Source organism: Macaca fascicularis, chromosome X (genome assembly GCF_037993035.2).
Source record: "Macaca fascicularis isolate 582-1 chromosome X, T2T-MFA8v1.1".
In the NCBI taxonomy this organism is placed as follows: domain Eukaryota; kingdom Metazoa; phylum Chordata; class Mammalia; order Primates; family Cercopithecidae; genus Macaca; species Macaca fascicularis.
Genome location: NC_088395.1, coordinates 113,225,429 through 113,250,055, shown reverse-complemented (window position 1 = coordinate 113,250,055; position 24,627 = coordinate 113,225,429). Strand labels below are relative to the sequence as shown.

General features: G+C 33.9%; 1 protein-coding gene across 2 annotated transcripts in view; it reads right to left on the bottom strand.

Moving 5' to 3' along the window:
* The window catches only part of RADX (RPA1 related single stranded DNA binding protein, X-linked), a 76,807-nt gene that overhangs the window by 32,713 nt on the left and 19,467 nt on the right, over window positions 1-24,627 (bottom strand). Inside the window, exons 4-11 of one of the 2 annotated variants that reach the window (XM_005594282.4) lie at window positions 20,611-20,719; window positions 20,318-20,409; window positions 20,089-20,211; window positions 16,718-16,822; window positions 15,435-15,599; window positions 13,977-14,137; window positions 12,938-13,107; window positions 5,046-5,119 (exon numbers count right to left, since the gene is read on the bottom strand). In XM_005594282.4, the coding sequence (XP_005594339.1) occupies window positions 5,046-5,119; window positions 12,938-13,107; window positions 13,977-14,137; window positions 15,435-15,599; window positions 16,718-16,822; window positions 20,089-20,211; window positions 20,318-20,409; window positions 20,611-20,719 (999 nt within the window). The remainder of the gene's footprint in view (window positions 1-5,045; window positions 5,120-12,937; window positions 13,108-13,976; window positions 14,138-15,434; window positions 15,600-16,717; window positions 16,823-20,088; window positions 20,212-20,317; window positions 20,410-20,610; window positions 20,720-24,627) is intronic. The other variant, XM_045383383.3, reaches the window with a different exon arrangement.

Below are 24,627 nucleotides of genomic sequence, written 5' to 3'. Positions count from 1 at the left end.
ATATAATTTTGCTTAAGTATGTCCCTCTCTTAAAAAATTTTCTTTGAGATGAGTTCTCACTCTGTTGCCCAGGCTGAAGTGCAGTGGCTATTCACAGACATGATCATAGCACACTACAGTCTCAAACTCCTGGGCTCAAGTGATCCTTCTGCCTCAGCTTCCTGAGTAGCTAGGACTATAGGTGCATGCCACTGCACCAGGCTGAAGTGTGTCTCTTATATGTAGGATGTAACTGGATTAATTTTTAAGATTGAAATATGAAAGTTTAATACATTTACATTTATTGAAATAATTCAGAATTATCTCAGCTATATTATTTTGTGTATTATCTTAAAAAGAAGAGAGAGATGCATTAAATTAAAGAGCTTCTGCACAGCAAAAGAAACTACCATCAGAGTGAAGAGGCAACCTACAGAACGGGAGAAAATTTTTGCAATCTACTCATCTGACAAAGGGCTAATATCCAGAACCTACAAAGAACTCAAACAAATTTACAAGAAAAAAACAAACAACCTCATCAAAAAGTGGGCAAAGGATATGAACAGACATTTCTCAAAAGAAGACATTCATACAGCCAACAGACACATGAAAAAATGCTCATCATCACTGGCCATCAGAGAAATGCAAATCAAAACCACAATGAGATACCATCTCACACCAGTTAGAATGGTGATCATTAAAAAGTCAGGAAACAACAGGTGCTGGAGAGGATGTGGAGAAATAGGAACACTTTTACACTGTTGGTGGGATTGTCAACTAGTTCAATCATTATGGAAAACAGTATGGCGATTCCTCAAGGATCTAGAACTAGATGTACCATATGACCCAGCCATCCCATTACTGGGTATATACCCAAAGGATTATAAATTATGCTGCTATAAAGACACATGCACACGTATGTTTATTGCAGCACTATTCACAATAGCAAAGACTTGGAATCAACCCAAATGTCCATCAGTGACAGATTGGATTAAGAAAATGTGGCACATATACACCATGGAATACTATGCAGCCATCAAAAAGGATGAGTTCGCATCCTTTGTAGGGACATGGATGCAGCTGGAAACCATCATTCTCAGCAAACTATCACAAGAACAGAAAACCAAACACCGCATGTTCTCACTCATAGGTGGGAACTGAACAATGAGATCACTTGGACTCAGGAAGGGGAACATCACACACAGGGGCCTATCATGGGGAGGGGGGAGGGGGGAGGGATTGCATTGGGAGTTATACCTGATGTAAATGATGAGTTGATGGGTGCAGCACACCAACATGGCACAAGTATACATATGTAACAAACCTGCACGTTATGCACATGTACCCTACAACTTAAAGTATAATAATGATAAATAAATTAAAAAAAAAAAAAAAAAAAGAAGAGAGAGATGGAGTCCCATTATGTTGCCCAGACTGGTCTTGAACTCCTGACCTCAAGTAATCTTCCTGTCTCAGACTCCCCAAGTGCAGGAATCACAGACATAAGCCACCATTCCCAGCCCATGTTTTATCTCAATCAAACCTTTTCTTTGCTTTTTCTCCTTTTTTCTATTTTACTGCCCTGAAAAATTTTTCATAATTCCTCCTCTTTTTTTCTGTGCTGCTTCAGAAGTTATACATTCTATCCTATTCTTTCAGCTCGATCTTAAATTTTTTAACTCACATGTTTAAATTTACAAAGTCTGCAGTATATAAATCTCTACTATTTTCCATAAAGATACAATGATCTTAGAATGCTTCAATTCTCATCTTTCCATCCATTTGACCTTAAATAGTATTTTCATTCTACTTTGTTTCAAATCCCATGAAATAATGCATTATCATCGTTATGAATTTCTACTGAACATATTTATTTATATTTACCAATATTTTACTAACTTCTTTGCTTACCATTGCTTCTTACATTCTGATACTTCCTTTCGTTTTGCTTTTCCATCTCTCAGAATTCTTTAGTAATTCATTCATTGAGACTCTACAAGTAATAACTCTTTTAGTCTCTATCTGAAAATACCTGTATTTCACCTTCACTCTTGCTTGATTGTTTAGGTAGACATAAAATTCCAGGTTAGGAATTATCTTAACACTTTGAAGACATTTCACTGTCTAAAGCATTATTGTTTTTGGGAAATTTTTCCATCTAATTTTGTTTTCTTTGTTGATGAATCTGTCTTTTATCTCTGCTAGTTTTAAGAATGTTTATCTTTGATGCTCTACGGTTCATTATCATGGTCTGTATCATTTATCACATATTATATGTCTAGATACAGATTATTTTTATTCTACTCAGAATTCACTGTGATCCTTCAATTTAAAAAATTCATATATGTGTATATATAAAAAAATATATATATAATTTTGAAAAAATACCCTCTTCAAATACTGCTTCTTTCTATCTCTGTTCTGTCCTCCTGAACCTTTATTGATAAAAATGGAACTTTCTCATCCTATCCACCATGTCTCTCAACTTATATTTTACCTTTCTAAACTCTTTACCACTCTCTGGTGTGATTTCCTAAGTATCTCCAAACACACTAAATTATTTCTTCATCTGCATTTATCTATTATTCTACTCATCGTCTACTGATAAGTGTGTGCATGGATACCTTTTTCACACATGTCAGTTTTTTCTTCATATTGATCTGTTTCCGACTTACTGATTTTTATTTATTCCTTTAACTTTTAAAATGTGTTTATTTTAGAGCTGGATATAGTGGCTCAAACCTGTAATCCTAGCACTTTGGGAGGCTGAGGCTGGAGGATCACTTGAGGCCAGGAGTTTGAGATCAACCTGGGAAACAGAGTGAGACACTATCTCTATAAAAAAATTATAAAAATAATAAAAATAGGTTTAAAACCCTCTTTCTGATTGGCCTAGTATTTCTACTTCCTGGGGTATAAATTCTTCCATGTGTTACATCTGATCACATTGCCTTTCAGTAGTAGCTCATTTCCTTTGGAAGTTTGTAATTTTTAACCATGAATCCATTTTCTGTAGACATTGTTTTCCAAGGGAATCCCAAGCACCCTATGTTACAAGAAATCTCTTTTAGGAAGTTTCACAACTGCCTTTGTCTAGACCTTAGGGTCTTGATTTCACTGATTTTGGACCAGATATTAGTGTTAACTCCTTAGTTCAGTAGCCTCACCATTTTAATCATGTGAACTGCAACCACACTTCCATGCTGCACAGGTCTGGGATTCCACTTTCTCTCAGATGACTTTTTCTCACCCATTGCCCAGGAGATACAGAAAGTTCTTTGATACCTCTCCACATTGATGGTCACAATTTTTCTGCCCTTCTGCAAACTTGCAACTTTACATTAGTTTTACTTCTTCACAAGTAGGAGGCCTGTGGTCTGGACTCTCCTTCCCATGTAGTTATTATACCCCAGCCCATGAAAATTAAGGCCTCTATCTAGTTCTGAGATGTCCTTGAACATTTTTAGTTTTGGATCCTACTCACCATTAAATTTAAATTCCTTTTTTGTTTCTGGCACCTGGTGATTTTTCATTCTTGTTTAGAGCTTGATTATACACTTATATTATAATGTTTTTCTTTTGTTTTGGGTTTTCAATTGGCCAGATTTACCATAAGGCAATCCCTCTTTTTGCTACTGGTCTGTCAGGCTAGTCTTGGATTTATTTCTTTCTCTAGCCTAAGACTCAATCAATTATATCTTTCAACTTTAGTTAGCAAGTGAATGATTAACTACATCTAAACAAGAGCTTTCTCCAAAACAGCATGGAATAGGAAGGAAAACATGAGATTAATTTCAAATAACCACTCCCTGTGGGATAAACAAAATGTGCCCATAAAGCCTAGCACAGTGCCTGACACATAAATGCTCAATAAATGGCTGGTACTATTATTATATAATTGTGAGAAGTACCATATTATCTTCTACAGGTAAAAGAGAGGGGATAATCTTAGCAGATGCTAATATAGAAATCTTTATGAAGTTTAATCACCAAGTTGACAAGCTGAAGAATATAATTTAATTGCTTTCTTGGATATTAAACAGAGAATCACAAAACCTGGGAACAATTATGGTTTTCTCCTTCATTTTTACAATTTAGAGTCCAGGCAAGATCCATTGTCTGAGGAACATTTTTTTATTTCAAATTATGCTTAGCTGGGAAAAAAATAATATTTTTCTCCCTAAGTCCCCAAATTACATTTTTTACTGAAATCATCTAAAGTGCTCATTGAAACTTTTGGACAAAGTATTCAGCCTTATAGAGAATAATCAATCTAGAATATGACATGAGAAATGAATAAAAATCTATTATTAACTAACCCACATACATAAATCTAATAGGTAAGCACAGATGGGTACTGTGTTTCTAAAAAGGCTTAAAATGTTTAGAATGGACTTGTTCACAATGCCCCAATTTTATATCATGTAACAATCAACAAAAGTCATATTTAAATACTTTGGAAAAGTTCATTGAGACATCAACTTTAACAAGGTAGTATTCAATAAAACGACAGTATCACTTTTGTCTAGGTGGAGGATGAAAACAAAATAACACCAAAAGCAAAGCAAGGAAATAAGGTGCTAAAAAGTCTAATCCAGAGAGATGATACCTAAGATCTGACTTAAACCAAACCACCCTATGGACACCCCACCAGAAAAAAATTGTATTACGAAATCACCTCGGAAATGAGGCCAAAGTTCAAACCAGTCAACCCAATAGCAAAGAAAGAAGATACAATTTACTTTTAAGAGATATCCATATTTGTTGTCAATTAAAAATAAAATTAAACTTCCTACTTATTCTTCTGTTAAAAATAGTACATTTGAAGAGATATGCTATTACTAATGAAACAAACTGATAAGTATAAGTTTGTTTATAATTACTTTCACTTTTGGGATGATACCAAATTGATCAGTACATTTTTGACAGTGACCTAAGCTAATATTACTACATGCAAAGCATACATTCTAAGCTCGTATTAATTGTGCTTAGTAATTAAATAGTAATCTTCATAGAATAATGTTTCATAAAGTTTTCATAAATAATGGCAACAAACAGTAACATACGGTTGAAGATGCTTGGCATGCCTGGTTTAATTCCCTTTGTTTGTACAGAAGCTCCTGGTTGTGGTACAGCAACTCTATGAAGGATAAGAAGAGTATAACCAATCATTATAAAAATAGCCTCAAATGAAAAACAAATCAATTGGTTCTATTCAGAATTTATTCTAATTCAATAAATTTAGAAAATATACAGGTAAAGTTTGTTGAATAATATATTTAAATACACTAATAATTATGAAAAATATCCATATATAAAACAACTCAAATACTGCAATAGATTGAAATTTTAAGGATTATTCCATAAAATGGAGCATTAATTTTATTAAATATTAACTGAAGATAATATTTTTATTCTTTATGACAGAAATTTAAAATTTACTGCATGCACGGCAAACAAAATAATCAAAGTGAAGAGACAACCCACAGAATGGGAGAAAATATTTGCAAACTACTCATCTGACAAGGGATTAATAACCAGAATATATAAGGAGCTCAAACAAAACTGTAAAGGAAAAAAGCTAATAATTTGATGAAAAATGGGGAAAAGATTTGACATTTTTATGAGAAATGAAATTTCTCTAATAGACATTTCTCAAAAAAGACAAACAAATGGCAAACAGGTATATGAAAAGGTGCTCAACATCACTGATCATCAGAGAAATCCAAATCAAAACTATAATGAGATATCATCTCATCCCAGTAAAAATGGCTTAAATCCAAAAGACAGGCAAATAACAAATGCTGACAAGAATGTGGAGAAAGGGAAAACCCTGTATAATGTTGGTAGGAATGTAAGTTAGTATATCCACTATGGAGAAAAGTTTGGAGATTTCTACAAAAATTAAAAATTGAGCTACCATATAATTGAGCATAGATACCCAAAAGAAAGAAAATCAGTATATCAAAGAGATAGCTGTACTTCCATATTTGTTGCAGCAGCTTTTACAATAGCTAAGGTTTGGAAGCAACCTAAGAGTCCATCAACAGATGAATGGACAAAGAAAATGTGGTACATATACACAATGGAGTACTATTAGGCATAAAATGAATAAGATCCTGTCATTTGCAATGACATGGATGGAACTGGAGATCATTGTGTTAAGTGGAAATAAGATAGGCACAGAAACATAAACATTGCATGTTCTCACTTATTTGTGAGAGCTAAAAATTAAAACAGCCCAACTCATGGAGATAGAGAGTAGAAGAAGAATGGTTACCAGAGGCTGGGAAAGGGAGTGGGGGAGTTTGGGAGAGGTATGGATGGTTAATAGGTACAAAAATATAGAAAGATTGAATAAGTCCTACTATTTGATAGCACAACTGGGTGACTATAGTCCATAATAACTTCACTGTACATTTTAAAATAACTAAAAGACTGTGTAATTTGTTTGTAACACAAAGGATAAATGCTTGAGGGGATGGATACCCCATTCTCCATGATGTGATTATTATGCATTGTATGCCTGTATCAAAACATCTCATGTACTTCATGAATATGTGTACCTAACATATACTTACAAAAATTAAAAATAAATAAGTAAAAATAAAATAAATGCAATGGCCTAGTTTTTATGTTTTCTTTGTTCAAAAATTATGGAAAACAATCTGGCCTGCCTTTCCAACTTCGGTTCATAGTTTTTTATTAGCCCCATGGTGCTTTAAACCTTCATGCTTTTCTTTCTGCCTGGAACAATCCTATGTCCCTTTCATTTACCTGGTTAACTCTTACTCATCCTTCAAGATTTAGCTCCAGCATAATTTCCTACAAGAAGCTTCCCCTGATCTCTTGCCAAGGCTAACTGCCCCTTGTATATGCTATTATAGTACTGTGAATAAACTTCTATCATGGCATTCACCATATCATACTGAAATTACAGGTTTAAAAGTCTGTCTCTTTCACCAGATTTAGCTCTCTACAAAAGTATGAACTCATCCTTATCAGTTACATCTGCTATGACCCTATTTCCAAATAAGGTCATATTCAGAAGACCTGAGGGTTAGGACTTCATCATATGAATTTTGTGGGGACACAATTCAACCCATAAGTCTGCCCTCTGGTCCCACAAAATTCCTGTCCTTCTCATATGCAAAATAGGTTCACCCCATCACTACATCCCCAAAAGTCTTATCCCATAGCAGCAAAATCCATTGATCTGTTGTTTATAAGAAACATACTTTACCTATAGGGATATATGTAAACTGAAAATAAACGGATGGGAAAAGATATTCCATGTCAAGGGAAACCAAAAAAACCATAGGAGTAGCTATCTTTATATCAGACAAAATCAATTTCGAGACAAAAACAATAAGAAGAGACAAAGAAGGTCACTATATAATGATAAAAGAGTCAATCCAGCAAGACAATATAACAATTTTAAATACGTATGCACTCAACACTAGAGCACCCAGATATATAAACCAAATATTATTAGAGCTAAAGGGACAGATAGGCTGCAGTACAATAATAGCTAGAGACTTCAACACCCCACTTTCAGCACTGGACAAATCTAGATAGAAAATCAACAAAGAAATATTGGACTTAATCTGCACTGTAGATCAAATGGATCTAATAGATATTTACAGAACATGTAATCCAACAGCTGCAGAATACACATGCTTTTCCTCAGCACGTGGATCATTCTGAAGGGTAGATCATACGTTAGGTCACAAAACAAGTCTTAAAACATTCAAATAAACAAATAATATCCAGCATCTTTTGTGTTCACAATGGAAGAAAACTAGAAATTAATAACAAGAATGATTTTTGGAAACTATACAAATACATAGAAATTAAACAGCATGCTCTTCAATTACCAATGTGTCAATGAAGAAATTAAGAAGAAAATTGAAAAATTTCTCGAAGCAAATGAAAATAGAAACAAAACATAACAAAACCTAAGGGATACAGCAAAAGCAGGAGTAAGAGGGACGTTTACAGCTATAAGTGCCTCCAACAAAAAAGAAGAAAAAAGTCAAATAAGCAACCTAATGATGCATCTTAAAGAATTAGAAAGGCAAGAGCAAAACAAACCCAAATTAGTGGAAGAAAACAAGATCAGAGCATAAATAAATAAAATTGAAATGAGAAAATCAATACAAAAGATCAATGAAGCAAAAAGCTGCTTTCTTGAAAAGTTAAACAAAACTTACATTTCACCAGACTATGAAAAAAAGAGAGAAGATCCAAATAAATAAAATTAGAAATGCAAAAGGAGCTTTACAACTGATACTGCAGAAATTCAGAGGTTCATTAGTGGCTACTATGTACAACTATATGCCAACGAAATGGAAAATTTAGAAGAAATGGACAAATTCCTAGACACATACAACCTACCAAGATTGAACCAGGAAGAAATACAAAACCTGAACAGACCAATAACAAGTAATGAGATGGAAGTTGTAATAAAAAGTCTCCCAGTAAAGAAAAGCCTGGGATCCAATGGCTACATTGATGAATTCTACCAAACATTTAAGGAAGAGCTAATATTAATCCTACTCAAACTATTCAAAAAAATGGAGGAGGAAGGAATACTTCCAAACTCATTCTGCAAGGCCAATATTACCCTTATAACAAAACCAGACAAAGACACATCCATAAAAGAAAACTACAGGTCAATATCTCTGAGGAATTTTGATGCAAAAATCCTCAACAAAATACTAGCAAACCAAATTCAACAATATATTAGAATGATCTCTTATCATGACCAAGTGAGATTTATCCCTGGGATGCCAAGATGGTTCAACATATCAACAGAATAAAGGATCAAAACCATACAATCATTTCAATTGATGCTGAAAAAACATTTGATAAAATTCAATATCCTTTCATGATAAAAACTCTCAAAAAGCTGTGGATAGAAGGAATGTACTTCAACATAATAAAAACCATATATGAAAGACCCACAACTAGCATCATACTGAATGGGGTAAAACTGATAGCCTTTCCTCAGATCTGGAAGACAACAAGGATGCACACTTTCACCCCCGTTATTAAACACAGTACTGGAAGTCCTAGCTAAAGCAATCAGACAAGAGAAAGAAATAAAGGGCATCCAACTTGGAAAGGAAGAAGTCAAATAATCCTTGTTTGCAGAGGATATGATTTTATATTTGGAAAAACTTAAAGACTCCACAAGAAAACTATTAGAACTCGTAAACTCACTAAACTTGCAGGATACAAAATCAACATACAAAAATCAGTAGCATTTCTCTATGCCCAAAATGAAAAATGTGAAAAAGAAATAAAAAAGTAATCCCATTCACAACAGCCACACATAAAATTAAATACCTAGGAATGAACATAACCAAACAAGTGAAAGATGTCTATAATGAAAACTATAAAACACTGATGAAAGAAATTGAAGAGGACATTCAAAAATGGAAAAATACTGTATGATCATGTATTAGAAGAATCAATTTATTACAATATCTATACTGCTGAAAGCAATCTACATATTCAATGCAATCCCTGTCAAAATACCAATGACATTCTTCACAGAAATAGAAAATACCATCCTAAAATTTAGATGGAACCACAAAAGACCCAGAATAGCCAAAGCTATCCTAATCAACGTATGCAAATCAATGTGATATATCATATCAACAGAATAAAGGATCAAAACCATACAATCATTTCAATTGATCAACACACAAATCCACACACCTAAAGTGAACTAATTTTTAACAAAGGTGTCAAGAACATACACTGGGGTAAAGACAGTCTTTCCAATAAACGGTGCTGGGAAAACTGGATATCCATATTCAGAAGAATGAAACTATACCCCTATCTCTCGCCATATACAAAAATCAACTCAAAATGGATTAAAGACCTAAATCTAATACATCAAGATATGAAACTGCTACAAGAAAACATTGGGGAAAATCTACAGGACATTGGTCTGGGCAAATATTTCTTGAGTAGTACCCCACAAGAACAGGCAACCAAAGCAAAAATGGACAAATAGAATGATATCAAGGTAAAAAGCTTCTGCACAGCAAAGGAAACAATCAACAAAGTGAAGAGACAACCCACAGAATGGGTTGAAATACTTGCAAACTATCCATCTGACAAGGGATTATTAATAACCAGAATATATAAGGAGCTCAAACAACTTTACAGGAATAAATCGAATAATCCAATCAAAAATGGACAAAAGATTTGAATAGACGTTTCTCAAAAGAAGATATACAAATGGCAAACAGGCACATGAAAAGGTGCTCAACATCACTGATCACCAGAGAAATGCAAATGAAAATCACACAAGCATTTCATTTGATGCTGAAAAAGACGTTTGATAAAATTCAACATTCCTTCATGACAAAAACCCTCAAAAAGCTGTGGATAGATACCATTTTACCTCAGTTAAAATGGCTTAAATCCAAAATACAGGCAATAACAAATGCTGGTGATGACGTGGAGAAAAGGAACTCTGTACACTGTTGGTGGGAATGTAAATTAGTACAACCACTATGGAGAACAGTTTGGAGGTTCCTCAAAGAAACTGAAAATTGAAATACAATGTGATCCAGCAATCCCACTGTTGGGTATATACCCAGGAGAAAGGAAATCAGTATACCAAAGAGATATTTGCACTCCTATGTTGTTGCAGCACTGTTTATAATAGCTAAGATTTGGAAGCAACCTACATGTCCATCAACAGATGAATGGATAAAGAAAATGTGATACATATACCCAATGGAGTACTATTTAGCCATAACAAATGAGATCCAGTGATTTGCAACAACATGGATGGAACTGGAGATCATTATGTTAAGTGAAATAAGCCAAGCATGGAAATATGAACATTCCATGTTCTCACCTATTTATGGGATCTAAAAATCAAACAATTGAACTCATAAAGGTAGAGTTTAGAAGGACTGTTACCAGAGTCTGGGAAGGGTAGTAGGCGGGTGCGGGGAAGTGAAGATGTTTAATAGGTACAAATAAACAGTTAGAAAGAATGAATAAGACCTACTACTTGATAGCACATCAGAGTGACTATAGTCCATAATAACTTAATTGTACATTTAAATGTAACTAAAAGAGTGTAGTTTGATTGTAATACAAACGATAAATGCTTGATGGGATGGATACCCCATTGTCCATGACATTCTTATTTCAAATTGTATGCCTGTATCAAAACATCTCATGTACCCCATAAATATATATATACTTACTATGCACCCACAAAAATTAAAAGTTAAAAAATTTTAAAAAATAAATTAAAAATTTTACCTATTACTTATTCACAACCAAAAACTGCTGTGCACCTGGGCACACACTAAAAGACTGGAATTTTTAAAATCTTAAAATCCAAAGTGATTCTGCACTCTGCTTTAGGAGTGTTTGGGCTTTCCTGACACTTTAAAGAAACAAAAACTTCCAGTCATGTACAATTCATAATGTATGGATGTTTTGTAGTAAAGACCCATGCTTAAAAAACTGGTGAGCAAATATAAGCTATAATGTTCTTGTTGTTCAAGAAAATGGAAGAATGACCTTGAGAGTGACACTACCTCCTTGGTTTCAGAGGACAAGGGCTCCCTTTTCAATTCCAAAGGGTGGGTTCATTTCCTTGGTTCTAGAGTGTAGGGCCATCACCCAGGGTTGTAGGAGTGGGGATGTTACCCAAGTGGGCCCAGAGGACACAAGACTGTGACAAAGAAAATAATTGTGAAGCCTTAAAAACGAATGCAATTTATTTGCCTTGTTAGATTTTGGAGTTGCTTGTGACCCATGATCCCCCTTTTCCTTCCAATTTCTCCCTTTCAGAATGGGAGTGTCTATCCTATACCTATCTCATCACTGTATTCTGGACAGATAACTTGTTTGATTTTATAGGTATACAGATGAGGAAGAATTTTTGCCCCAGGATAAATCAGCCTGATCATGGATGGATGAATTACATCCATATGAGATTTAGATGAGATTTTGGATTAGAATTGATGCTGCTATGGGATAAGACTTTTGGGAATGTTGTGATGGGGTGAATCTATTTTGCATATGAGAAGGACAGGAATTTTGTGGGACCAGAGGGCAGACTTATGGGTTGAGTCGCGTCCCCACAAAATTCATATGATGAAGTCCTAACCCTCAGGTCTTCTGAATATGACCTTATTTGGAAATAGGGTCATAGCAGATGTTACTGATAAAGATGAGGTCATACTGGATTAGGGTGGTCCCCTAATCCAATATGACTGGTATCCTTATGAAAAAGGCGAAATTTGGACACAGACACTACACAGAGAGAACGCCATGTGAATATGAAGGCAGAGATTGGGGTGATGCTTCTACAAGTCAAGGAATGTCAAAGATTGTCAGCACACTAAGAGGCTAGGAGAGAGGCATTGAACAGATTCTCTCTTGCATCCGTGAGAGCAGCAATGCTGTTGACATCTTGATCTTGAACTCTATCCTCCAGAAATTTTTTTTTTTTCCTTTGAGACGGAGTCTCGCTCTGTCGCCCACGCTGGAGTGCAGTGGCGCGATCTCGGCTCACCGCAAGCTCTGCCTCCCGGGGTCACGCCATTCTCCTGCCTCAGCCTTCCGAGTAGCTGGGACTACAGGCGCCTGCCACCACGCCCGGCTAATTTTTTGTATTTTTAGTAGGGACGGAGTTTCACCGTGTTAGCCAGGATGGTCTTGATCTTCTGACCTCGTGATCCGCCCGCCTTGGCCTCCCAAAGTGCTGGGATTACAGGCGTGAGCCACCGCGCCCGGCGCCTCCAGAACTTTGAGACAACAAATTTCTGTGTTTAAGCCACTCAGTTGTGGTATTTTGTTATAGGGGCCCTAACAAATTAATACAGCTTCTACGATAATTGCTTATTTTACAGGGTAGAGATAAACCAAAAGAAAAAATATACTTTACATATAATTAATACAAATGACTTACGGATTAGCATGTGGGCCTTGAAGAATTCTTATTTTATTGCTAAGGCTCAAATTTGTAGATGTAGTTTGGAAATACTGAGAATTCACAGGCTCATCATCTTGATGCCGTTTACCATTTCTTTCTTGAATTTCTACTCTAGCTGCTTGAGATGTCGAGGGTCTGTTAGCATTCTAAAACCAATAATTTAAAGAAAACATTTTATGCTAATTCACAAGCATTAATCTCATAAAAGACTACAATTTTAGTTTATTCATTTTTCATAATCAAGAGTTCTGGCAAAACTTTTCAATCATAACAGTGCTTTTATAAAAATGATTAAATCTAATCCATCTGCTAATAAAATATTTTTTAAAAGGAAGACAAACATAAGTCCTTCTTATACTACTATCTGAAAAGCTGGATTAAATACTTATTTCCATATAAATAGGAATAGTCCTAGACATAGTTTTTAAAAAGATAAACTCATGGGAAAAGTTAACTTGTTTGTCTTGATTGGGCCAGGATTCCAGAACTGGCGTCTTCTATAATACTAAACTATTTATTCTAGAAGAGTTATAGAACCTGGGTAAGACTACTATGCCAGATATAGAGAAAACTTCCCATGAAAGCTTTCCTGTAGTACTGGCCTGGACAAAAGGTAGGAAATTAATATAGTCATAGATACCACCTAGAAATTTAAAACACCCATGATAGCCTCAAATTACACTGAGTGCAAAAACAGGATACCAAGTTTTGAGGGCCTTGGGAAATGTCAGAGTCTGTAATCATTATTGGCCTAGTCTGCCCCCAAATAAATGACACTAAAAGGAAACAAACAAAAAACTAAAAATATTAGGTTGGTGCAAAAGGAATTGCGGTTTTTGCCATTACTTTTACAGGCAAAAACCACAAATCCTTTTGCACCAACCTAATGTTTTCTCTTAGGCTTACATTATTAAGAGTCAATACACGTGAGTTCTGAATAAAATGTAAAAGGTACCAATTGCAATCATGATCACAGTGCTTTCAGAGAAATACTATTAATTCTCTGGCACCATACCCGAAGTGTTTCTGATGCTGAGGCACTTTCAGTCGCACTGCTATGGGGGATATACTTTATAGCAGTAATTATCCCCTGAATTGCAATGCGCTTTTGTTCCCTATACTGCAAGTCTTCAATCTCCTTCCTGACTTCACTTATAGCTGTCAAGAGCGACTCAACTGCAAAAGAGTAAGTCCAAGAAAATTGTAAGTTTTAAAGAACTGAAATGATAAAAATAAGAATTAGATTTGCAATGTAATTTCACAACACAAAATTATAAACTTACTACATTAACTTAACTGTGAGACACTGTGTTTATATCTGGCATCCTTTTATATAATTTTGTGAAATCGGCAAAATACTTTTATCAGTTAAATTTGAATACAGGCTTCCTCTCTGTACCCTTCATTTGCAAAATAAATTTTGCATATTAAATGCAATTTACATATTATATTTCAAACTATAAAGTGTTGCCTAGTCACTGCATAGAAAAACACATTTTAATTATTTCAAACACTATTACATATTGTTAGCATTATGATGTATAAGAGGATGCCAATATTTAGATGATGATAGGTCAGCATTTTAAAGTTTCTCTTTTTTTCCAAAATCGTGCAATTATCTCATAGCTTTTTTAAAAAGAACATGCTTGTGTTAAACTTTTCAACTGTCATATATTAATTCTACTAAAAAGTATATTAATAGTAGGCTTTTCATCAGTACTTCAATTCCAAATTCAGCATCTCATTTATTTTGGCATCATTTTATATTTAAAGGTAGCACTCAATTTTGTTAAACACAATATATATCATTCCACAGTAGCACAATACAGTTGTCAGTATCTGAATATCAAATTACCCAGTGTCTCCTTTAGATATGTTTAGTCTTTCTGTAGAACATCTTAGTAATTGAGATCTACACCAAGGTCAGATGTGTTCTCAATGACATTAAATCAAGATATTTATAGGCTGATCATCCCTTCTCTGATATACAGGACCAGAATACTTCAGATTTTGATTTTTTTAAAGTTTGGAATATTTGTATTATACTTATCAATTCAGCTTCCCTAATGCAAAATTCCAAAATCTGAACTGCTCCAATGGGTAGTTCTTTGAGTGTCACTTCAGTACTCAAAAAGGTTCAGGTTTCAGAACATTCCAGATTTCGGACTTTTGGATTAGGAATACTCAACCTATATCTCCAGTTGGTTATCTTCTATGTTTTCTCTTTTCTTCCAGTCTGATAAAATCAAAATATTAATCTTTAAACTACCATGCGAGATATAGGGAAAACTATATAGAAAATACGTGACATGTATTTTTAGATCTGCATTAAGACAAAGCTATTATCGGTGAATGTTGTTAAACTTTAGTTCACTCCCATAAAAGAAAAGAATAAAGATGACTAATTGAAATAGCATAAGCCATATGTATAAAATGTAAACACATTTAGAAGGACTGGCAATTACATTAGTACCTTTAATAGAACTACTATACTTGGAAAATGTCTCTGGCACTGGTGGATAGGGGTAATATCCACCAATAACCATATTCTTCTGTTCCCCGGAATCGGACTTTGTTCTAATCCATTGAATAAAGTTTTTTACCTTGGCATCATACGTATACGGCTGGCCTCTATGACCTCCTCGCGGGAAGGGTAAATCATAAAAAATGAGAAATAAAAATGTCACTGTAACAATCTGCATGAATATTTTTGTATAAAAACGGTTTACTATTAAAACAATTCCTCTTTTATTACCAAGAAAAAACAGTCAAGTTCACTTATTCGCTATGTAGCAGATAATTATCCAAAGACAGTAAATAAATCCTAGGAAGGAAATCAGACACACTATGTATTCGAGTTTAAGTGGACTAAACTGCAGCTAGCTATAGGATGCTAAAAATCACAGGAAGAAGAAAAACTAACAATTTGAATTTTTCTAACTATCCAAATCGTTGACATCTTCTGAAATAATCATTTTTTAAACTACGAATTAACCTGAAATTATGGCATCATGTATGAATGAAACGTCCTATGAATACGGCTCAGCATTTAAATTTATGTTCTTAGAACATACTTAAAAGTGCCATATTCACATCTGATAGTATTTATAAAATAAGATATGCATTGACAAAGATGTATGTTACAGCTTTCCTAGGATTCTTCTTTTAACACATTTCTTAATTACCAACATGGTAACAATCTGGTAAATACCCCATTCCACACTATTTCCTCACTCTCTCATTTGGAAACGTTTTTCTTTAATGTTTTGATCCTATTATTGGAGGAAATAGGGAAAAAATAATATACTTGCAGACAAGTAATGAGACCTCTCTTGTTACATAAATAAAACATAAGATCTTGGGGCTGAAAATCGACACTCATTTTTGTTTTCATTTAGAATTTTAAAATATTGTTAACAGAATCCATATTATGAAACCAGGCCTAACCAGGTCTTCAATCTATCAAGCAATTTATGATTATCTACATTCTATGCCAAGCGGTAATTAAAGTTGACTGAAGGATATAAATGCAATTTTCCACTGAGTCACAAAATCATTGCCTCATTCGTAAGTAATCCATAAGCAATGTATTTCACAGGCCAAAAATTCTTTGCTAAAACACTCTTATAGTAATAAAGGAAGTCAAAATAAAACTATCTTGTAGTTGAATGTTATTATGTAAAAGTTAATATGTACTGAAGAATTCTAGGGAAGAGAAAATATATTTCTAATAATATACACAAAGAAATTACTCACCAGTAATAAACACTCCACTCTCATTTGTCGTGGTGAGGTAAAGCAGTTTAGGTACTTGATTGTCATTTCTGACAACTTTCAACTGTGTACACACAAAATATGCCACTAGAAAACAAAAATATTTATGAAATTACTTTTCCATTTCAAATAGGACATAACAAGATCAGGATCTAACACAATGCTTCTCAAACTTTAATGCACAAAGAAATCACATGGTACCATTGTTAAAATGCAAATTCAGATTCAGTAGGTCTAGGGTGGGGCCTGAGATTCTGTATTTCTAATCATCTCCTAGGCAATTATTAGTGCTCCCAGTCCTGGGACCACACTAGGAACAACAAGGATTTAACACTAGTCTGCTTTTTGTGAGAAGCCCCTTTTTTTCGGAAAGTACAACAGCTGCAAGTAACTAAAGTCATTTGTTTGTTGCACAGATAAAGAGTGCAAGTCATTTTAACTGGGCACACAACTGAGTGTGAACAGCGATTTCCAACAGAGAAAAAAAAAGCTTAGTCTCTCCATGATTAACCCTATCTAACACTAAACTCTGAATTACTCTAACTCCTTCCACCAGATAGGGCTTACATATTATTGATTCGTATTTGCTTATGCAAGTGTTTTTTTTATCTTTTATGTATTTATCTTAATTAGATTTTAAGGCTAATGGCAGGGCTTACATCATCTGTTTATTTTCCTTTCACCTTGCTATGATTATAGGCTAAAAAGAATATCTAAAAATGAGAGTATAATATCTTCAGATTTCAACTACTTTCAACAGTTATCAATTGTTTTTATCTAACAGGCTATTTAATTATTATAGTTTCATTAATCCAACATTATTTTTCATTTTAACTCATTATATGTCAAAACACTTACGGTTTTACAGACTAGGAAATGAAGAAATAAACGTAAATTGTTATAATCACACAAAAGTAAGTTCTCATGTGAGAATAAAAATTTCTCCAGAACACAACTGTAAATTCATTTGCTACATCTCATATTTACTAAGTTCTTTATTCTGTAGCAATGAAAAGGAAGAAAATCTGTTCAAATGCTAAGAAGTATCTTAATTTATATTAAGAATTATCTTAATTTTTCCTTTATTTCAAAAACTACAAACATATGAATATTAATGGCTAAAGTTGTTGATATAGAAATATTAAAGAAACCTCTAAAATATGTCAAGCCAGTAGATCTCATGTTACGTGTTCTTACAGCAATAAAATAAATTTAGAAAAAAATAAAGAAACCTCTAATTCTAAATTCATGGCCACTGAAAATCTGAGAGTCAGATCTAATGCTTTCTAGCTATACGAAATCCAGGAAATTACTTAACCCCTCGGGATGTTTGCTTTCTCACCTGAAAATTTATAACAACATCAACTCTTCTGAGAGCACAAAATGAGATAATATCTATAAGCATCTGGTACACAGTAAACACACAATATTACTTCCCCTTAGTTCTTCACTTTTCTTATGGAAAAAAAACAGTCATACTACCAAAGAATTTTGGTATTATTCCAGAAGACTCTTAGCCATGCTCTTCTTCATAGGCCTGAAGCCCCCCTAATACTCACCATTAATTTAATGATTTTTTCCGTCACTCTTGGTCAAAAGATAAAAATAAATTGTGACTCTTGTCAACTATTATACTAGAATAAATCTCACCAAGATCCGTATATAGGTTTCTTAGAAGGATACATTTCACATTATCACAAGAAATAGAATATGTGTGCTTGGCAAAGTTTCTGTGAGAAATCTTTATCCAAAATTCTTGTTAGCTTGTTGTTTAAAGTGGTCACAAACAAACAAAAAGGAAGCTGGCAATAAAACCCACCTAAATTGAGGCAATAGGATTATCACCAGAAGTCATCACTGCCAATTACTTATGCCCTAAAAGAAGTTATATCAGAGTTTATAGCCCACTCACTTTGGAAGTCCATGCCTTGGTTTGGCCAAAGCTCTCTTTCTGTTTCATCCCCCATAAATTGGGGTGAGGTTTGGTTCTATTCAGATATATTTTTAAAATTTAATCTCACAAGCCTAGGGTGGAATCTAACAAAGCAGAGGTGTATAATACTGTTTTGTATAGAGAATAAAGGGGCAACAGAACAGCCCTATATACAATGTCTAGGTCTCTTGGTGTTCCACAATGTCTATCTTATTGCTGGTTTAAAAAAGTAGTAATAATAATAGATGTAGGCCAGGTGCGGTGGCTCACGCCTGTGATCCCAGCACTTTGGGAGGCCGAGGTGGGCAGATCATCTGAGGTCGAGTTTGAGACCAGCCCAAAGTGGTGAAATCCCGTCTCTACTGAAAATATAAAAATTAGCTAGGCATGGTGGTGTGCTCTAGCAGTTCCAGGAACTCAGGAGGCTGAGGCAAGAGAATCATTTGAACCTGGGAGGCGGAGGTTGCAGTGAGCCAAGATCATGCCACTGCACTCTAGCCTGGGCGACAGAGTGAGACTCCATCTCAAAAAATTAAAAAAAAAAAAAAATATATATATATGTGTATATATATATGTAGTAAATATTGGGAGTTTCTTAAATGTTGGCCAAGCATTTAACACAGGTAGCAATTAGTGTTTATTCATGTAATCATTTGGAAAATAATAAAATGTCATACCCTATCTAAAATAGCTTTATATTCTAAATTTAAATAAGGAAATATTCACTGAAACTATTGAAAAGTATTATACTTTTTTCCTTATCATAATAGATCTGAAGACTAGACTGTTATATGTAATATGTAATAGGACAAACTTAAAATAATTTCAAATAAATAAAACTAGTGGAAAAAATACTTTTATGTCTGAATGAATCCAGGGAAGAAAGTCAATGCCAAAGTAAGCCAAAGTAAAATATTGACCAGCCAGTATAAATAACACCACCAACTTAATATTAACTTAATATTCAACTGGAATCATACTTACAATTGTCATTATGTAATTACATAGTCCACCAATCATCTACCAATTAATGCTATATAAGTCTTCAATGTCTTTAACGGGGTCTACATAATCAATTTCCAAATGTATACAAAGGGAATTGACTGCCTATGTTTTAGTCTCACTGAAATTTAAGGATTTTTTAATGTGTGGAATTTTTACAATGAGAATTGATAAGAGGACCTGTTTTCTGAAAAACTGGTTTCAATCCCAAGTTAATTCTGAATAGACAACCAACGGGTGGTTAATGTCTCTAATACCAAATACAATATTAATATAGAAAAGATTTAAACATGCTGTCAGACTGCTTGAATTTGCCAACCGAATGTCACGCTACTTCTGTAAGTCAGTTTACTCTATTTTTTTTAAAGTTAATTCTCCTACTTCCAAACATAGAATAAAAATATTAAAAATTGCTTACTTGGGTAAATATTTTCAAAGATTTCTGGTTGCGATGTTGAAAACAGTTCCACTATAAATGGTTGCTCTGAAGTACCATCAGCAATGTGAATCCAGCGATATGACCAAAAATCTTCACGGTTTTCTATATGGATAGAATATTAAAATAAATGAAGGTAACTGTTATATACATATGAACACAAAATTATTCACTGAAATACTTTTTATGATTTTCAATTTTAAAAGATTACCTTTCTTTTTTGACCGCTGGACCCTTCCTACAAAAACTAAAAGGCCAATAACATCACAGATGCAATTTTCTGGCATATCATCCAGTTCTGACCTAAAAAAGTAAAATCACTAAATTAATATTTTATTTTTAAACAGTGAAAAAGCATTCTACAATTATTATTTTGAAAATGTATATCTACATAATTGCTATAGCCTAATTCTGGGTACATTTTGAGCACATTATAATGCATTGTTTTTCAGTAACCAAGACTGAAGATTAATATTTAAGACATTTTGCAAGAAACTATTTTACCTTGTGGTAAATCGGTGATTTAACTTTGGCAGTCTCCATTCTGGTTTCACCTGCTTTTCTGGAATGATAATTATATTTGTTGGGGGATCTCGAAGATTCAGGCAGATTTCTGAAAAACAAATATATTACTTTAATATGCTATTTAATACACACCAAAGAATATACATGTATATATATTAAACAGCAAAATAGTAGACTGAACATTTTGAACTCACCACTAAACTCAAGAACTAGATTATTATCAATGTTCTTCTACCTCCATTATCACATCCCCTTATCTCTCCACCACAGTTTAAAAAGTTTAACCACACTTTGAGAACTTTGTGTTCTATCATTTCTTTAACATAAAAAGGGTTTTATCACTTACGTGTTTTTGCCTGGACAAAATGCTATTTGGCTTTGTTTTTGAACTTTATATGAGTGAAATTATATTTGGTATTTTATGACTACTTTTTTCACTCAGCATTATATTAATAAAATTCATAGCAGTTTTCTTGTCATTTCCACAGCTGAATAATGTTCCAGTGTGTTAATATACTACAATTTATTAACTAAAATTTATTTATCCATTATTGTGTTAATGGACATCTGGATTATTTCCAGGTTTTTACTATTATACATAGGGTTGTTAAAAAATTTTTGTATATGCCTCCCTGTGCACACAGGCAAGTATTTTTCTAAGGTATTATATGTAGGTGTAGAAATGCTGGATTATATGATATGTAAATGTTCAGCTTTATAGCATAATCCCTAATCATTTTAAGTAATGAGCCTATTTGTGTTTCTACCAGCAATGTGTAAAAATTCCCACTGATACACATCCTCTCCAAACCTTGGTATTGTCAGCTTTCTTTCTCTTTCTTTTCTTTCTTTTTTCTTTCTTTTCTTTCTTTCTCTCTCTCTTTCTTTCTTTCTTTTCTTTTTCTTTCTTTCTCTCGCTCCTTCCTTCCTTCCTTCTCTCTTTCTCTTTCTTTTCCTTCCTTCCTTCCTTCCTTCCTTCTTTCCTTCCTTCCATCTCTCTCTTTCTCTCTCCTTCCTTCCCTTCCTTCCTTCCTTCCTTCCTTCCTTCCTTCCTTCCTTCCTTCCTTCCTTCCTTCCTTCCTTCCTTCCCTCCCTCCCTCCTTTACTCCATCCCTCCTCCCCTCCCCTCTCCTCCCTTCCCCTCCCCTTTTCTTTCTTTTTTTCTTGCTTGCTTGCTTGCTTGCTTTCTTGCTTTCTTGCTTTCCTTTCTTTCCTTCTTTCTTTTTTTTTTCTTTTTTGACAGGGTCTTACTCTGTTGCCCAGGCTGGAGTGTAGTGGCACAATCATACAATCATGGCTCACTGCAGCCTTGAACTCCTGAGCTCAAGCAATCCTCTTGCCTTAGCCTCCTGAGTAGCTAGAATCATCATGTCCAGCTAATTTCTTAAAAAAAAATTTTTGGTAGAGATGGAGGGGTCTCATTATGTTGCCCAGGCTGATCTTGAACTCCTGGCCTCAAGGCATCCTCCAGAATCAGTCTCCCAGAGCACTTGGGTCTCAGGTGTGAGCCACTGCACATGGTCAAATTTAGTACTTTTGGTCAATCTAGTGATAGATCACAATTTGTTGTGATCCTATTTTGTACTTCCCTTATTACTAATCATATTGAACAACATTTCATGTACTTACGGTTCATATATGCATTCTCTTCTGTGAAATGCCTTGGTCTTTTGCCCATTGTTCTACTGAATTGTTGAATTGTCTTTTAAAAATTTATTTGCAAGAGTTGTTTATATGTTGGATATTAATTCTTCATTGATTATGTAGTGGCAAATACAATCTTTACCCAGTTTATTTATCTCTACTTATTTATTTAAGGCTTTCTTAATGTCTTCCAATAATGTGTCATAATCATCTTCACACAGGTCTTACACATCTTCTCTTATATTTATTTCTAGACATCTTATAGTTATTGTTGACAATGTCAATGATGTTTTCAAATCACAATTTCTAACTCTTTATTATTGGAGTATATAAAATCAGTTGACTTCTTTTGTAGCTTTGCCAATATTTCATTATTTTTAAAAACTATTATTTTAGGTTCAGGGGCATATGTGCGGGTTTATTATATAGTTAAACTCATGTCACAGGGGTTTGGTGTACAGATTATTTTGTCACCCAGGTACTAAGCCTAGTACTCGATAGTTATTTTTTCTGATCCTCTCCCTCCTCCCACCCTCCACTTTCAAGTAGGACACAGTGTGTGCTGTTCCCCTCTTTGTGTTATCATTTAGCTCCCACTTGTAAGTGAGAACATGTGGTATTTGGTTTTCTGTTCCTGCATTAGTTTGGTAAGGATAATAAATTCTATTATTTTTAATACTTTGTGTTACTTTAGTTTTCTCTGTAGAAAATTTAATTTGCGAGTAATAAGAATCTTGTGTTTTTCTTTAAAACCTTTATACTTTTAATTCATTTTGTCTTCTCACACTGGCTAGGACAGCCAGTACAACATTAAATAGAAATAGTAATAATAGGAGACATCCATTTTCCCCATTTTATAAAGGAATGTATCTAACTTTTCCTCATTAAGAATTGTGTTTGCCGTTTGGTTTTGATTTTGTAAATACCCATTATTAGGTTTTTTTTTTTTTTTTTTTTTAATTTTTTTTTATAGTATTGCTCTGTCGCCCAGGCTGGAATGCAGTGGTAAAATCATGGCTCATTGAAGCCTCAATCCTGGGCTCAAGCAATCCTCTCTCCTCAGCCTCCTGAGTAGCCAGGACTACAGGTGCATGCCACCACACATGGCTAATTTTTTATTTTTATTTGTAGAGACAGGGTCTCACTATGTTGCACAGGCTGGTCTCAAACTCCTGGCTTCAAGTGATCTTCCTGCCTTGGCCTCCCAAAGTGCTGGAATTACAGGCATGAGCCACCATGCTCAGCGCCCTTACTTAGTTTAAGGAAGGTTGCTTCTCTTGCTATTTTCTTTTTTGAATTAATGAATGGTTGTAAAATTTTAACAAAAGTTTTTTGTGTATCTATTACAATGCTCATTATCTAATTTGTAAAAGTAGTGGGTGACACAGATTTTTATATGTAAAACCAATTTTGCATTGCTGAGGAAAAATGCAACCTAGTCACAGTATGTGAACTTAATTTTTTTAACACTTGATGCAGTTTGCCAATATTCCATTCAGAATATCTCTATATATGTTTATATGTTAGTGGCTGAAGCTGACATATAATTTTTCTCCTTCATACTATTTTTGTTTGGTTTTGATTATCACGGTTATATTGGCAGCAAAAAATGAGTTTGAGAATATACTTTCTAGTCTAGTCTCTGGAATATGTCTAGAATGATATATTCCCTAAATGTTTGGTAGAATTTCTCTATAATATGATGTGTGCCTGGTATTTTCTTTGTGGGAAAATTTTAAACCTCTGATTCAATTCCTTTAATAGTTATAAAGCTATTTGGGCTTTTCTCTTCTTGGTTAGTTACATTTTTCTAAGAACTTTCTGTGTAGCAAACAAAGCTTAAACCAGGATAAAGATATTTGATTTCTATTTCTGCCTATTACTAGTCATGTGAAAGGAAATATTCACTTTACCTTTATAAGTTTCAGTCTATTCATATATAAGCAAGCAAAGTTTGTATTATGTAATATTACCTTGCATCATAGTTTGCATATTCCAAAGTACTTTCATTGTCATAGTATCACTTAATTATATTCAAGGTCCCTTCCAGCTCTAAAATGCTAGGGTTCCTAATTAAAGAAATAGCCCCTGCCCGCCAAAATAAAAAATGCTTGTTGCTATCATCCAATCAATATGCATTGTGTAATACAGTCTGAAAATTTCAAGATTTTAAAGAGTGTATTATTTGTGTATGCCAGCTACATACTATTTTGTAAAAGGTATACAGAATAATACACAAAACGTCAATATACAAAGCCATACATATCCAGCAAATAATATATTCTTTGTTTTGCAATAGAATTTCCATCTTTATAGATTTCCATTTATTCAGTCTTTTAAAAAAATTACATT